Here is a 15,086-nt window from a genome sequence, read left to right as displayed (position 1 = left end):
TTCGCCACGCTCTCTCTGTCCAGGGCGCTGTCCAGCACCAGCGAATAATAATTCTTGAAAGTGGTCACCAGCTTGAAGGGGACATGAGGTGTTAGTGAGCAGGTCACTTGCCCGTTGGCACCGAAGTCGAGATCTGACACGCTAATTAGGGCAATAACAGTACCTAATTGAGCGTCCTCTCGGATAGGGAGGGATAAGGAAGTCAATGCAATCTGAGGGACATTATCATTTTTATCCAAAACTTTCAATAAAACAGTGCAATGTCCAGCCATGGGTGGGTGGCCTTTGTCCGTCGCGTCAACACGAATTTTGTATAAATTCAATTTTTCAAAATCTAAATTCCCTTTAGTTACTATTTCTCCAGTATTTGGATCTATTCTAAACTGGTCTCTAACCATGGTCGGAACAAGACTATTAAAAGAGTATGAAATTTCCCCATTCACTCCTTCATCCCGATCAGAAGCATTCAGTCTGATGACTATTGTTCCGTTGCCCGAGTTTTCGAAGATCCTTACTTCATATTCAGTCTGTTCGAAACTGGGAGCATTGTCATTCACGTCCAGCACAGTGACCAGCAGCTGAACAGTGCCAGTGAGCTCAGGTTTGCCTTCGTCAGTGGCTGTCAGCAGTAAGTTATGTTCGGGAGCTTCCTCTCTGTCCAAGGATTTCCTTAACACGAGCCCAATTTGTGTATTGTCATCACTGTTTGTTTTCACATCTAGGGCGAAGTATTCGCTGGAACTGAGTTTATAGGTTAAGAGGGAATTCGAGCCAACATCCGCATCTGACGCGCCCTCTAGTGGAAACATAGAATCTGGCAGCCTTGATTCGTAAATCAGCACTCTTTGTTCCTTTAAACGAAACACCGGCGCGTTGTCGTTAATGTCCTTCACCTCTACCTCTACATGGAAAACCTGCAGCGGCCTGTCCACGATCACCTCCAGGTGGATGCTGCACTCCGCGCTCCGCCCGCACAGCTCCTCCCGGTCGATCCGAGAATTCACAAACAAAATGCCATTCTGCAGATTTACCTCCAAAAGGTCCCCGTGGCCTTTGGACGCCACCCGGAAAAGGCGCGGCACCAGCTCCGCCAGCTCCAGCCCCAAGTCCTGGGCGATGCGGCCCACGAAGGTGCCGTGTTTGGACTCCTCGGCGACCGAGTACTGAACCTGGCCGCTGCCCTCCTCCCACGCTGCAAGGAGCAGAAGCGATAGCAGCAGATACTGAGATCCCAGTCGGCCTTCCAGGGTAATAACCATGTCAAATACTTGTTTTATTTCCATCAGAAGATCTTGCCTCGCAATTAAGATAAAATCTGTATGATCCCGAGTCTGTTAATCCAATTCTTCTGCGCCTGCCATCACTGAGCACTGGTGGAACTAATCAGTAATAGGAGGAATGGATTTTGCATACTGTAATGACTAGATTGACTTCATGGTAGACAGCGACATCATGCGGCTACAAAGGGTAAGAAATGAATTCACATAACCGCGCTAAGCTGTAGTCTTTTAAGTTAAAAAAGAAATTCTTATTTTGCCTTACTTTAATAGTAAATCTCCTTATGTTCGTAATTTACAGAGCCAGTTTCATCTCGTCTAATTTCTTTTATTAATTTAGAGTAGGATGAGGGATCAGATAATTCATAGCAACACAACTTCTCTCGCAATAATTTAATTACTGCTATCAACCAGTTCAGAAAATTTGTGATCTGAAGTAGGTCTGGGAATTAGCAGTGCAAGCTATACTACACTCTTTGTGTAGAGAAGAAACGTGCATATATTTCTGTTATAGGACATGCTATTATATTTTGCTCTGAGAAAGAATGGACTGTAATTTTAAATTAACAAATTTTATCCACATTTTTAACATCTTATAGATTATTGAAGTCCATTCTTTCTTTATTTGATGAATATCAAATACTCCTAAGGCTGTTTTTTTTACTTAATAATGGAAGAAAATTTTAGTGCATATTCTTTACAGCATTTCTAAATTTCCCCCCTCCTCCCCCTCTAAACATTTTCCTTCACATACTTCATCACTGCAAATTCTCGTGGAATATCTACCCATAATTCTTTGATGCTCTGATCCTTCAGCTGCTCCTAAATGAGCTCATCCTTTTCTTTCAATCTCAACTTTGTATATGCTTTCCTTTAAGTGTTCTCATCCACTTCCAATGTTTCAAATAAGACTTTCACTGAAGGTATTCCCGAACCCACATCTTCCTCCCCCCCTTCTATGGTTCTCTCTTTTTTAAAAGATTTTGTTTTTATTTTTTTATTTTGAGAGAAAGAGACAGCAGAGCAAGAGAGAGAGCACAAGCAAGCAGTGGGGAGGGGCAAACATGAACAGATATTTCTCCAAAGAAGACATCTAGATGGCCAAAAGACACATAAAAAGATGTTCAACATCATTCATCCTCAGGGTAATGCAAATCAAAACTACAATGAGATATCACCTCACACCTGTCAGAATCACTAAAATCAACACAAGAAACAATAGGTGTTATTGAGGATATGGAGAAAAAGGAACCCTCATGCACTGTTGGTGAGAATGCAAACTGGCGCAGCCACTATGGAAGACTGTATGGAGGTTCCTCAAAATATTAAAAATAGAACTACCATATGATCCTGTAATTCCACTACTGGATATTTACCCAAAGAATATGAACACTATGCCAAAGGGATATATGCACCCCTATGTTTACTGCAGATTAATTACAATAGCCAAATTACAAAAGCATCTCAAGTGACCACCAAAAGATGAGTGGATAAAGAAGATGTGGTATATGTAAATATACAAAAATAAATATATATAAATATATATATATATACACACAAACAACCCTGAGATCAAGAGTCATTCACTCTACCTACTGAGCCAGCAGGGTGTCCCTTAGTAGCCCCATTTTTTTTTATTAGAGAGAGAGAATGCAAGGGGCGATCAGAGAAGGAGGAGAGGAGGGAGAGGAACAGAGAGAATCCCAAGCAGGCTCCTCGCTCAGTGCCCAGCCTGAGGTAGGGCTCATCCAAGACCCTGAGATCATGACTTAAGCCAAAACCAAGAGTCAGACACACAACCGACTGAGCCACCCAGGCACCCCAGTTGCCACATTCTTAAAAGTAAAAACAAGTAGATGAGATTTTAATAGTATATTTTATTTAACTGAATGTATCCAAATACTACCATTTCAACATGTAAATATTACTTTTGAAAGTACTGATGAAATATATTTCATTTTTAGTTTTGTACTATCTTTGAAATTTGGTGTGCGTTTTTATTTTTTAAGATTATTTATTTATTTATTTGAGAGGGGGAGAGAGAGAGAGCACAAGCAGGAGCCTGAGGAGAGAGGCAGAGGGAGCGGGAGAGGCAGACTCCCCACCGAGCAGGGGAGCCCCATGTGGGGCTCCATCCCAGGGCCCTGGGATAATGACCTGAGCCAAAGGCAGATGCTTAACCGACTGAGTCACCCAGACGCCCCTTGGTGTGCATTTTTATTTTTATTTATTTTTTTTAAGATTTTGTTTATTTATTTATTTGAGAGAGAGAGAGAAAGAGCATGAGAGGGGAGAGGGTCAGAGGGAGAAGCAGGCTTCCCGCTGAGCCAGGAGCCTGATGTGGGACTTGATCCCAGGACTCTGGGATCATGACCTGAGCCGAAGGCAGTCGCTTAACCCACTGAGCCACCCAGGCACCCCTGGTGTGCATTTTTAAAATTGAAATATAACTGATATATAACATCATAGAAAAAAAAAAAACAAAAGATACCAATAATATCTAATTTGAATATGTTAAGATTTTCCCAACTGTGAGAGCTCAAAATTGCTTCTTACCAATATAATAGTTTGTCAATTGAAAAAAAAAATGCAAGTTAAAGAAAAACTAATCATTGTTCCACTAAATGTTGATGTTAGGGTAAGGGAAAAAATTATGATATATCTGCAAAGTGGGGCACCATAAATCTGGAAAAAGGAATGTGACACATCCTCAAGTACTGATACATCATGATTATCAAGATATATTAAGTAAAACAGACAGAGGAAAAGCGATATGACTATTATGTTTTAAAATAGAAGAGGGGTACTTATTTCTATATAAAGAAAATATCTGTGTTAAGATAACCAAGAAATTGCAACGTTTGAAATAGACAAGGAAGACCGAGGGCACTTGGCTGGCTCAGTCAGTAGAGCATGTGACTCTTGTCTCAGGGTTGTGAGTTCAAACCCCACCTTGGGTGTAGATATTACTTTAAAAACAAACAAACAAAAAAACACCTTAGAAATGTTCAAGGAGGTATATTAAGTGGCTTGATATTGGAGGTGGAAGGGTAACATTGTAAACCATGTAAGTGTATTTCGTATTCAAAAATAAATGAAGCCACTACAGTTAAAAAAGAATCATAAATATCAAATTCATCATAAGTATGCGAAAGAAAACTGTTTAGAGAAACCTTAAAAGAATGATTCAGTGTACAAATATTACATAAAAAGGAAATTAATTTGGTGTAATAAAACACTAAAATAACTGATATTCAATGGAAAAGAAAAGGCAAAGTGACATAGCTACATTAAAACATTTCAATGCAGTCGCAATATGAGATTTGAAGGTAAATAACTCCAAATATGTCATACAAGTATCTCCCTACAACATTTCCTAAAGACTGAAAAATTAAAATATTAAAATTTGATTTAGGAAACAATTTCTATCATGCAAAGAAAAGTAATCCATTCATGCCAACTTTGAAAACCTTAAAAAAGGGAATGTTACTGAAATATATTCATTACTGCAAAGCGATTATCTGCAACAAATTAAAATGAATTCTAAGCATAACTGTAATTTTAAGTAAATGAATTAGTACCAATACAGAACTTACATCTGAAATGATGAGATAATAATCAAGTATAACCATTATTAAATGCCTGTGATGTCTCTCCCTCACTGAGGCCTGGAGCCACGCACCTCAGCCCCTGGGGCCTGCCAGCTTGCTGAGGCCAGATTGTCCAGGCGCTGCCCTCTGTCTTCCGTGTGTCCTGTCTCCCTGCTTTCTTTGCCTCTCGCTTCCTTGGCCTGCTGCTCGGCCAGGAGCTCGGTGCCGTTTTGTGCACCCCTTCACCCTCTTTCTGAAAAACTGTTCTCAGGAAAGAGCTGATAAACTCATTCACTCTCAAGAAAAAAAAAAAAAACATAATTAAAGATAAAAAAGAAGATGGAGGGAAATAATAAATATTAAAGATTTAAAACGAAAATTATTGTGAAAATTATTTTTGAGACTCACAGTGCCTGCAGAGCTGGGACCCTGAGGTAGGCTGGGGCTGAAGGCCATGAGGTCGGTCTTGGGCGGGCCCTCCCCGGAGCACACCCTGTGCCGCCTCTGCTGCGAGTACGACCAGCTCCCCACCGCGCTGGAGCACACCAGCGTGGGCTTCCCAGGCGCGCACGCGCCCTCCGCGGGCGGAGCCGAGCAGCGCAGCGCCGTGTACAGCAGCAGCGTGAGCACCAACAGGCTGGACACCGCGCAGATGGCGATGATCAGGTACACGTTGACATCCACCAGCGCCGTCTCGGCGCCAGCGGCGCCCGCCAGCACCCGCGACGACGCCTTGGGCGCCTGGCCGCTCTCCACCAGCGACAGCAACACAGTGGCCGTGGCCGTGAGCGCCGGCTCGCCGTGGTCCTTCACCAGCACCAGCAGGCGCTGGCGCGGCGAGTCCGCCTCGTCCAGGGTGCGCGTCGTGCTGATCTCGCCCGTGTACAGCGCCACGCGGAACGGGCTGCGCGCGCCAGCCGCCGCCGGCTGCAGCTCGTACGACAGCCACGCGTTGTAGCCAGAGTCGGCGTCCACCGCGCGCACCTTCGCCACCACGTGGCCCGCGCCCACCGACCGCGACACCAGCTCGCTCACAGCGCCGCCGCCGCCGCCGCCGCCGCCCGCCCCTGGCCGCGGCAGCAGCGCGGGCGCGTTGTCGTTCTCGTCCAGCACGAACACCTGCAGCGTCACGTTGCTGCCCAGGGGAGGCACGCCCGCGTCGCGCGCGCTCACTTGGAACTGCAGCAGCTCCAGCTCCTCGTGGTCCAGCGGCTGCAGCGCGTACACCTTGCCGCTCTCCGCGTGCACCGACACGTAGCTCGACAGCGCACGCTCGCCCACGCGCCGCTCCACCAGCGAGTAGGACACCAGCGCGTTCTCCTGCGCGTCGGCGTCCCGCGCAGACACCGTGAAGATGTGGCAGCCGGGCGGGTTGTTCTCCTTCACGAACACCGTGTACTCGGGCTGCGCGAATGCCGGCGCGTTGTCGTTCACGTCCGCCACTTCCACGGACACGCTGGCCGTGGCGGAGAGCGAAGGCGAGCCTGCGTCGCGTGCGGTCACCACCAGCTCATAGTTCGCCACGCTCTCTCTGTCCAGGGCGCTGTCCAGCACCAGCGAATAGTAATTCTTGAAGGTGGACACCAGCTTGAAGGGGACATGGGATGTTAGTGAGCAGGTCACCTCCCCATTAGCTCCAGAATCTCGGTCAAACACATTAATCAAGGTGATGACTGTGCCCGGTTGAGCATTCTCTGAGATAGGGAGAGACAGGGAAGTAACAGTCAACTCTGGAGCATTATCATTAGCGTCCAAAACTTGCACATGAACTGTACAGTGACCAGCTAGTGGTAGGTAGCCTTTATCGATCGCTTCTACTCGAAGTTTGTGGGTTTTGCTTTCTTCAAAATCGATATGTCCTATTGCTATAATTTCTCCACTTACGGCATCTATGTAGAACTTAGATTTTATATCTGGGGAAACACCACTAGAGAACGAGTAAATAATATCCGCATTCGAGCCTTCATCCAAATCTGAGGCGTTAAGTTTAATTACCAAAGTTCCATTGGGAATATTTTCTGGTAATTTCACCGCATAGAGTGTTCTGTCGAAAGCTGGGGCGTTGTCATTGGCGTCCAGCACTTTGATGAGTAACTGAACGGTGCCAGTCAGCTCAGGTTTGCCTCTATCAGTGGCTGTGAGCACTAAATGAAGTTCTGGAGACTGTTCCCTGTCTAAAGGTTTCCGTAATACAAGTCCAAGAGGTTTTACCTGTTCGTCATTTGTTGGTACGTCCAGAGAGAAAAACTCGTTGGGGCTCAGTCTGTAAGTCAACAGAGCGTTCTCCTCGATATCTGCATCGGAAGCGTCCTCTAGTGGAAACCGAGAGTCAAGCATCCTGGATTCTGCAATAAACAGATTCTTTTGTGTCTCGGGGAATACAGGAGGATTGTCGTTAATGTCCTTCACCTCTACCTCCACATGGAAAACCTGCAGCGGCCTGTCCACGATCACCTCCAGGTGGATGCTGCACTCGGCGCTCCGCCCGCACAGCTCCTCCCGGTCGATCCGAGAATTCACAAACAAAATGCCATTCTGCAGATTTACCTCCAAAAGGTCCCCGTGGCCTTTGGACGCCACCCGGAAAAGGCGCGGCACCAGCTCCGCCAGCTCCAGCCCCAAGTCCTGGGCGATGTGGCCCACGAAGGTGCCGTGTTTGGCCTCCTCGGGGACCGAGTAGTGGACCTGGCCGCTCGCGCTCTCCCAGGCTATGAGAATTTTGAAAAACAGCAGTAGATGCCAGTGCCCCCGATCGCCTCGATTCGAGTACACCATTTCAAATTAATTGTTTTTTTTTTATTCAAATCGTAACTTGTCTCAAAATTTGGAGGAATCTTCTTATGTCTTTCTTACTATCATGAAGTGCTCGCCATTGTTCAACATCCGCTTAGAGAAACAGAGTGAAGAGTCTTTCCAATATGAAAACGGATGACTTAGTTTTGTCTTGAATGAGAAAATTTCGCGGTAAAGAGCGACATCATGTGGCCAAATAGTAAGTATGAGCTACAAATATCAACTTGTTATTAATAAATATGAAGTTTTATTTTAACCCCTGATTTTTTTCTCCTTCAGTTTTGTTAAAGCACAGGACAACACTTCTCGTACTTGCTGAAAGCATTAAGAGACTTAACTTCTAAATATTTAGTGTAACCATAACTGTAGTCTCCTTATGCCTTGAAAACACATTTTCTCAGTTTTAAATAAAAATAAAAATCTGACAATAAAGCGAATCACACAGCAGGAACACTAAGTTTTCAAATATTTTGTTCAGAGTTCAGGTAACTCCATTTTCTTAGATTTCTGTTAAGAAAACTCTTGGTCTCAAGTAGTTACTAATGGAAGAAAAATTTAGAAGGGGTGTTTGTTTTTAGGAAACGGGATAAAAGCAACTAATTCATATACTTCTCCTGAGAAAACACAATAATAGATGGTTTAGGGGATCTTTGAAGAGGAATAATTTGTATTAAGTGAATTTTGCATGGAAGAAGTATTCTGAATTTCTCTTTTCATCAGAATTTATAAACTCTGTTCCAAAAGTTCATGGTTCTTATCTCTTTATTCTTTCCATTCTTTCTAAGCTCCACATTTTATGAGTATGTACCTGTTTTTACAACCTCCAATTTAATTTAGATTATTTATTTCATGACATAAATTTATTTCATTAGAAAAATATTGGTACTCATTTGTCATACTTAGAGCAATCCTTTAATCAAGCTTGGGGTGGTTTTATCCTTTTTTATTTTACTTCACAGAACAAATTTTCTTGAATGTCTCATTCCTTTGTTTCCAAGTGCAAATTAAATAATTACACCTGTATTGCTTTCCAATTTTGATATCTGCTTAAATGAGTTTTTTCCACCTTGCATGTTTTTAATTAGCACAAAAATGGACAATAAAACCACATAGGCATACCATTTATGTAGTAACACTAAGAGCAGGTACAAATTTTAAAACCACATTTCTCATAATTAATTGTCTTTAATACCATTTAGTCATATAATGTATAGTGGCATAGCTTTATAAACATTTTTATAAAGACTGATTGGTAGTCTTAGTCTTAACTTAGATTTCCTTTTAAAATGGGGAATAAGGGAGCTAGTTATGAGTTAAACAGTATTTCAGGATGGCATGTTGACTATAAACTCAAAAGGTACATTAATATCAATTCTACAAACAGTAAATATGAATATAACTTATTTAAGCTTACTGGTTCACATTTTTTAAAGCATCCTCATTTGTTTAAACTTAAGTACTATAAATGGTTCTTGAAAATCTATTGTGGACATATTAGTCCAACTAGTTGGGGGCTGCAGGGGTGAATTATGTGACCATCCAAATCAGAGTCTTATTTAGAGTTAAAAAATCAAACTACATTACAAAAAAGTTACAGCCATGGGTAACATAGTAAGTCACTCAGATAATACAGCTTCCAAAGCTCACAAATCCTGGTGACCCTCCTTTTCTGTTTTGACTTACACATACCTTTCTTTTAAATAAGCAAAGAATATAAATATTCACCAAAACTCTGGAAGTCACTGAATTCAATTCTGAATGACAGTATCATTCTGAATGATAGTAGTTTCGGCATTTGATATTACAGTCACTTTCATTACAAATATTTCCTTAATTCTAGGTCAAGGTGAAGTAAAATAGGAAGAATATGATTCCCAAATGCAGAGTCTAGAGTTATGAAACAGCCAGATGAATGTGCACATGCATGCTGCAAAGCTACCTTTTGTTGGGCTGTAATATTCTGCTGCTCAGCATGACCTGGAAGTCTTTTTTTTTCAGAGAGAGAGGGCATGTGAGCATGTGCATGCAAGAGCATGGGTGGGAGAAGGACAGAGGGAGAGAGGAAATTTTAAGCAGGCTCCACACTGGGCTCCATCTCATGACCCTGAGATCATGACGTCAGCTGAAATGAAGAGTCAGACACTTAACTGACTGAGCCACCCAGGTGCCTCTGAAAGTCCTTTTTAAGAAAGGGTCTCCAGAGTGCATCCGTAGCTCCAGGATGATTTGGTTGAAGATTGGTTACACTAGTAATTTTCTTTCCTCATTGCCCAGTTCTGCCAAGATTGCAATTCTGTTTTTGTTTTAAAAACCTAGTTCTGAAGGGCTTGCTGCCCTGTTCCAATTTTCTGTTCCAACTATGTTCAGTGGCAGTGAGTTGGCACTAATCACCAAGGCCACAAGTGCACCTGGGATTTCCTTGCTTTGGGATGGCATTCTCAAAGGGGGCACCACTTAGAGGCCACCAAACGGAGCCCAACATGAGGCTCCACAACCTTCTGGCCCTCCACTGTGCTTCTGCCTCCTGACTGTGCCTAAATGAGTTTTAAATATTGCTGCCATCCTGGATTATTTCAATTGCTTCTTATTGTGTTATCTTGCCACAACCCCATTTATCCTTCACTAAATCCTGACAGTCATCTTCCTGAAACACACCTTTTATTCCTGTTGTTTCACTCTTTTAGTTTTCAGATGACTTTAGAGGTGAGTCAAAATTTCTTAGTCAAGTACTCTAACTTACCCAAGAGCTTTTTCTCATATTACTTTTCCTGTCTTATCTCATACTCTTTCTTGTAAGAACCATATGTTTTGACCAAACCAGACTATTCTGTGTCTAGCCACATTGGGATTTTCTGTGTACTCATTTACTTAAGTTGGTCTGTTCCCAGGAATGCCCATCATGCTCAGTATTCTCTCAGAGAAAACTTCTCTATTTTAAAAAAAGATTTATTTATTTATTTATTTATTTATTTATTTATTTATTTAGGGAGAAAGAGAATCTCAAGCAAACTCCACACTGAGCATGGAGCCTGATGTGGGGCTTGACATTCTCTAGAGTAGATCACAAACTGGGTCACAAATCAGTCCTCAACAAATACAAGAAGATTGAAATCATACCATGCAACTTTTCTAACCACAATGCTATTAAACTATAAGTCAACCATAAGAAAACATTTGGAAAGACCACAAATACATGGAGGTCAAACAGTATGTTACTAAACAATGAATGGGTCAACCAGGAAATCAAAGAAGACATTTTAAAAAGTACATGGAAACAAGTGAAAATTAAAACACGATGGTCCAAAACCTTTGGGATGCAGCAAAAGCAGTCTTAAGAAAGAAGTATACAGTAATACAGGCCACCTCAAGAAGCAAGAAAAATCTCAAATAAATAGCCTAACCTTACACCTAAAAGAGCTAGAAGAGAACAACAAATGAATCCCAAAGCCAGCAGAAACAGGGAAATAACAAACATTAGAGCAGAAATAAATGGATAGAGAAACTAAAAAAGCAATAGGACAGATCAATGAAACCAGAAGTTGGTTCTTTGAAAAAATTAATAAAATTGATAAACTTCTAGCCAGACTTAGCAAAAAGAAGAGAGAAAAGACCCAAATGAAAAAAATCACAAATGAGAGAGGAGAAATAACCAACACCACAGAAGTAAAAACAATTATAAGAGAATATCATGAAAAACTGTATGCCAACAACTTGGACAACCTGGAAGAGATGGATAAATTCCTAGAAACATATAAACTACCAAAACTGAAACAGGAAGAAATAGAAAACTTGAACAGACCAATAACCAGTAAAGAAATTGAATCAGTAATCAAAAAACTCCCAACAAACAAAAGTCCAGGGCCAGATGGCTTCAAGGCAAATTCTACCAAACATTTAAGAGGAGTTAATACCTATTCTTCCCAAACTATTCCAAAAAATAGAATAGGAAGGAAAATTTCCAAACTTATTCTATGAGGCCAGCATTACCCTGATGCCAAAACCAGATAAAGACTCCACTAAAGACGAGAACGACAGGCCAATATTCTCAATGAACATGGATGCAAAAATTCTCAATAAGATACTAGCAAACCAAATCCAACAATACATTAAAAAATCATTCACCATGATCAAGTAAGATTTATTTCTGGGTTGAAAGAGTGGTTCAATTTTTACAAATCAATCAACATGATACACCACATTAATAAAAGAAAAAATAAGAACCATATGGTCTTTTCAGTAGATGCAGAAAAAGCATCTGACAAAGTAAAACATCCATTCATGATAAAGACCCTCAGCAAAGTAGGTTTAGAGGGGACATACCTCAACTGAAAAACCCACAGATAATATCATCCTTAATGAGGAAAAACTGAAAGCTTTTCCTCTATGGTGAAGAACAAGACAAGGATGTCCACTCTTACCACTATTACTTAATATAGTACTGGAAGCCCCAACCACAGCAATCAGAAAACAAAAGGAAATAAAAGGCATCCAAATCGGCAAGGAAGAAATAAATTTTTCATTATTTGCAGATGACATGATACTCTATATAGAAAACCCAACAGACTCCACCAAAAAATTCCTAGAACTGATAAATGAATTCAGTGAAGTCGCAGAATACAAAATCAACATACAGAAATCTGTTGCATTTCTATATACCAATAATGAAGCAGCAGAAAGAAATTAAGTAATCAATCCCACTTACAACTTCACCAAAACCAGTAAGATACCTAGGAATAAACCTAACCAAAGAGGAGAAAGACGTGGACTCTGAAATCTGTAAAACACTGATGAAAGAAATTGAAGATGACAAAAATGTGAAGATAATCCCTACTCATGGATTGGAAGAACAAATATTGTTAAAATGTCAACACTGCCCAAAGCAATCTACACATTTAATGCAGTCCCTATTAAGATATCAGTGGCATTCTTCACACAGCTAGAAAAAACAATCCTATAATTTGTATGGAACCAAAAAAGACCCCGAATAGCCAAAGCAAGCTTGGAAAACAAAGCTGGAGGCATCACAATTCCAGACTTTGAGTTATATTACAAAGCTGTAGTGATCAAGACAGTATGGTATCGGCACAAAAACAGACATGGAGATCAACAGAACACAACAGAAAACCCAGAAATGAACCCACAACTATATGATCAATTAATCTTCGACAAAGCAGGAAAGAATATTCAATGGGAAAAAGACAGTCTCTTCAACAAAGGGTACTGGAAAAACTGGACAGCAACCTGCAAAAGAATGAAACTGGACCATTTTCTTACACAAAAATAGATTCAAAGTGGATTACAGACCTAAATGTGAGACTTGACACCATAAAAATCCTAGAGAATACAAGCAGTAACATCTTTGGCGTGGGCATAGCAATTTCTTTCTAGATATATCTCCTGAGGCAAGAGAAACAAAAGCAAAAACTATTGGGATTTCATCAAGATAAAAAGCTCCTACATAGTGAAGGATTCAATCAACAAAACTAAAAGGCAACCTAGAGAATGGGAGAAGATATTTGCAAATGACACCTGATAAAGGGTTGGTATCCAAAATATATTAAGTATTATAGAACTCAACACCCCAAAAATGAAAAATCCACTTAAAAATTGGCAGATGACATGAATAGATATTTTTCAAAGAAGACACACAGATGGCCAACAGACACATGACAACTACTCAACAGCACTCATCATCAAGGAAATACAAATCAAAACTACAATGAAGTATCACCTCACACCCATCAGAATGGCTAAAATCAGCAACACAAGAAACAACAGGTGTTGGCCAGGATGGGAAGAAAGAGGAACACTCTTTCAGTGTAGGAGGGAATGCAAACTGGTGGAGCCAACTCTGGAAAACAGCATGGAGGTTCCTCAAAAGGTTAAAAAACAGAACTACCCTACCATCCAGCAATTGCACTACTGGGTATTTACCCAAAGGATACAAAAATACTAATTCAAAGGGATACATGCACCCTGATGTTTATAGCAGCATTATCCACAATAGCCAAAAATGGAAACAGCCCAGGTGTCTAGTGACTGATGAATGGATGAAGAAGATGTTATATATATATACACACACACACACAATGGAATATTACTCAGCATAAAAAGAATGATATCTTACTATTTTCAACAACGTGGATGGAGCTAGAGGGTATTATGCTAAGTGAAATAAGTCAGTCAGAGAAAGACAAATACCATATGATTTCACTCATGTGTAATTTAAGAAACAAAACAAATGAGCAAAGGGGAAAAAAGAGCGAAAGAGAAAGAGGTGAGAGAGGCAAACCAAGAAACAGACTCTAAACTATGGAGAACAAACTGATGGCTACCAGAGGGGAGGTGGGTGGGTGATGGGTTAAACAGAGGACCCCAATTAAGGAGTCCACTTGTGATGAACACCGGATGTTGCATGAAAGTGCTGAATCATTAAATTTTACACCTAAAACTAACATAACACTGTATGTTAATTAACTGGAATTTAAGTAAAAATTTGTTTTAATCTTTATTTATTTTTGAGAGAGAAAGAGAGCAAGCAAGCAGGGAGTCCCATGCAGACTCCATCCCAGGACCCTGGGATCGTGACCTGAGCTGAAGGCAGACACTTTAATCCACTGAGCCACCCAGGCACCCAAATACAAACTTTTTTAAAAAGAAGAAATATCTCCATGAAAAGCAACACACCAAATAAAATTCAAACATAAGAGATTTGCAGTGTCTGAGGAATACAGATTTTATATGAATTTACTTGATCAAAGTGCAAGTTCCCTTGAATTTCTATTTAACCACTATTTGGATCTAATGCAAAGAAGTGAAAATTCTACATAAATAATTAGAAAAAAACCTGCTACTTATGCATATTAAAAATGCACCACAGGGGCGCCTGGGTGGCTCAGTCGTTAAGCGTCTGCTTTCCGGCTCAGGTCATGATCCCAGGGTCCCGGGATCGAGTCCCGCATCGGGCTCTCCCTGCTCGACGGGAAGCCTGCTTCTCCCTCTCCCACTCCCCCTACTTGTGTTCCCTCTCTCGCTGTCTCTCTGTCAAAAAAGAAATAAAATCTTTAAAATATATAAATAAATAAATAAATAAAAATGCACCACAAATAGGTATAATGTCTGATTCCAGTTTAAATTAAGACTAATAACAAACTACATAGATTACAATAGTTAACAGAAAAAATGAACAGATTGTAGTAAGTAAATTTATTCAAATTTTTTAAAATGAAAAATGTAAAGAGAAATTCTAAGGAAACAATTTAGTATTTCATGTATGTATTAACTGTTAATTATGACAATTCAGACTTACCTTGGCACAATGCTCATCATTTAAATCCTGTTGCTCGCTCATATCACCCACTACCAGACAGGGTGGATGACTGGGGCTGAAGGCCATGAGGTCGGTCTTGGGCGGGCCCTCCCCGGA

General features: G+C 41.0%; 2 protein-coding genes across 2 annotated transcripts; both read right to left on the bottom strand.

The window, feature by feature from the left end:
• Positions 1 to 2: 2 nt before the first annotated feature.
• On the bottom strand, positions 3 to 15,080 carry LOC116645088 (protocadherin alpha-6-like; the record flags this gene model as incomplete). Its single annotated transcript, XM_032425065.1, has 2 exons — positions 14,970 to 15,080; positions 3 to 1,458 (listed from the first exon to the last, which is right to left on the bottom strand). A coding segment is annotated over exon 2 (1,281 nt), but the record flags the coding sequence as incomplete, so codon positions are not given.
• LOC116645325 (protocadherin alpha-7-like) lies at positions 4,925 to 10,595 on the bottom strand. The gene has a single exon (XM_032425471.1). It carries the CDS (start codon positions 7,640 to 7,642, stop codon positions 5,189 to 5,191), a length of 2,454 nt encoding a protein of 817 aa, XP_032281362.1. The 5' UTR covers positions 7,643 to 10,595; the 3' UTR covers positions 4,925 to 5,188.
• Positions 15,081 to 15,086: the final 6 nt, after the last annotated feature.

Source organism: Phoca vitulina, unplaced genomic scaffold (assembly GCF_004348235.1).
Source record: "Phoca vitulina isolate PV1807 unplaced genomic scaffold, GSC_HSeal_1.0 scaffold32, whole genome shotgun sequence".
NCBI classification, from domain to species: Eukaryota; Metazoa; Chordata; class Mammalia; order Carnivora; family Phocidae; genus Phoca; species Phoca vitulina.
The sequence above is the reverse complement of the archived record's forward strand: the minus strand, read 5'-3'. Positions and strand labels throughout refer to the sequence as shown.

What these genes read in the sequence shown, in the direction of transcription:
- LOC116645325 (XM_032425471.1), bottom strand. Translation starts at nt 7,642, where the DNA reads ATGGTGTACTCGAATCGAGGCGATCGGGGGCACTGGCATCTACTGCTG.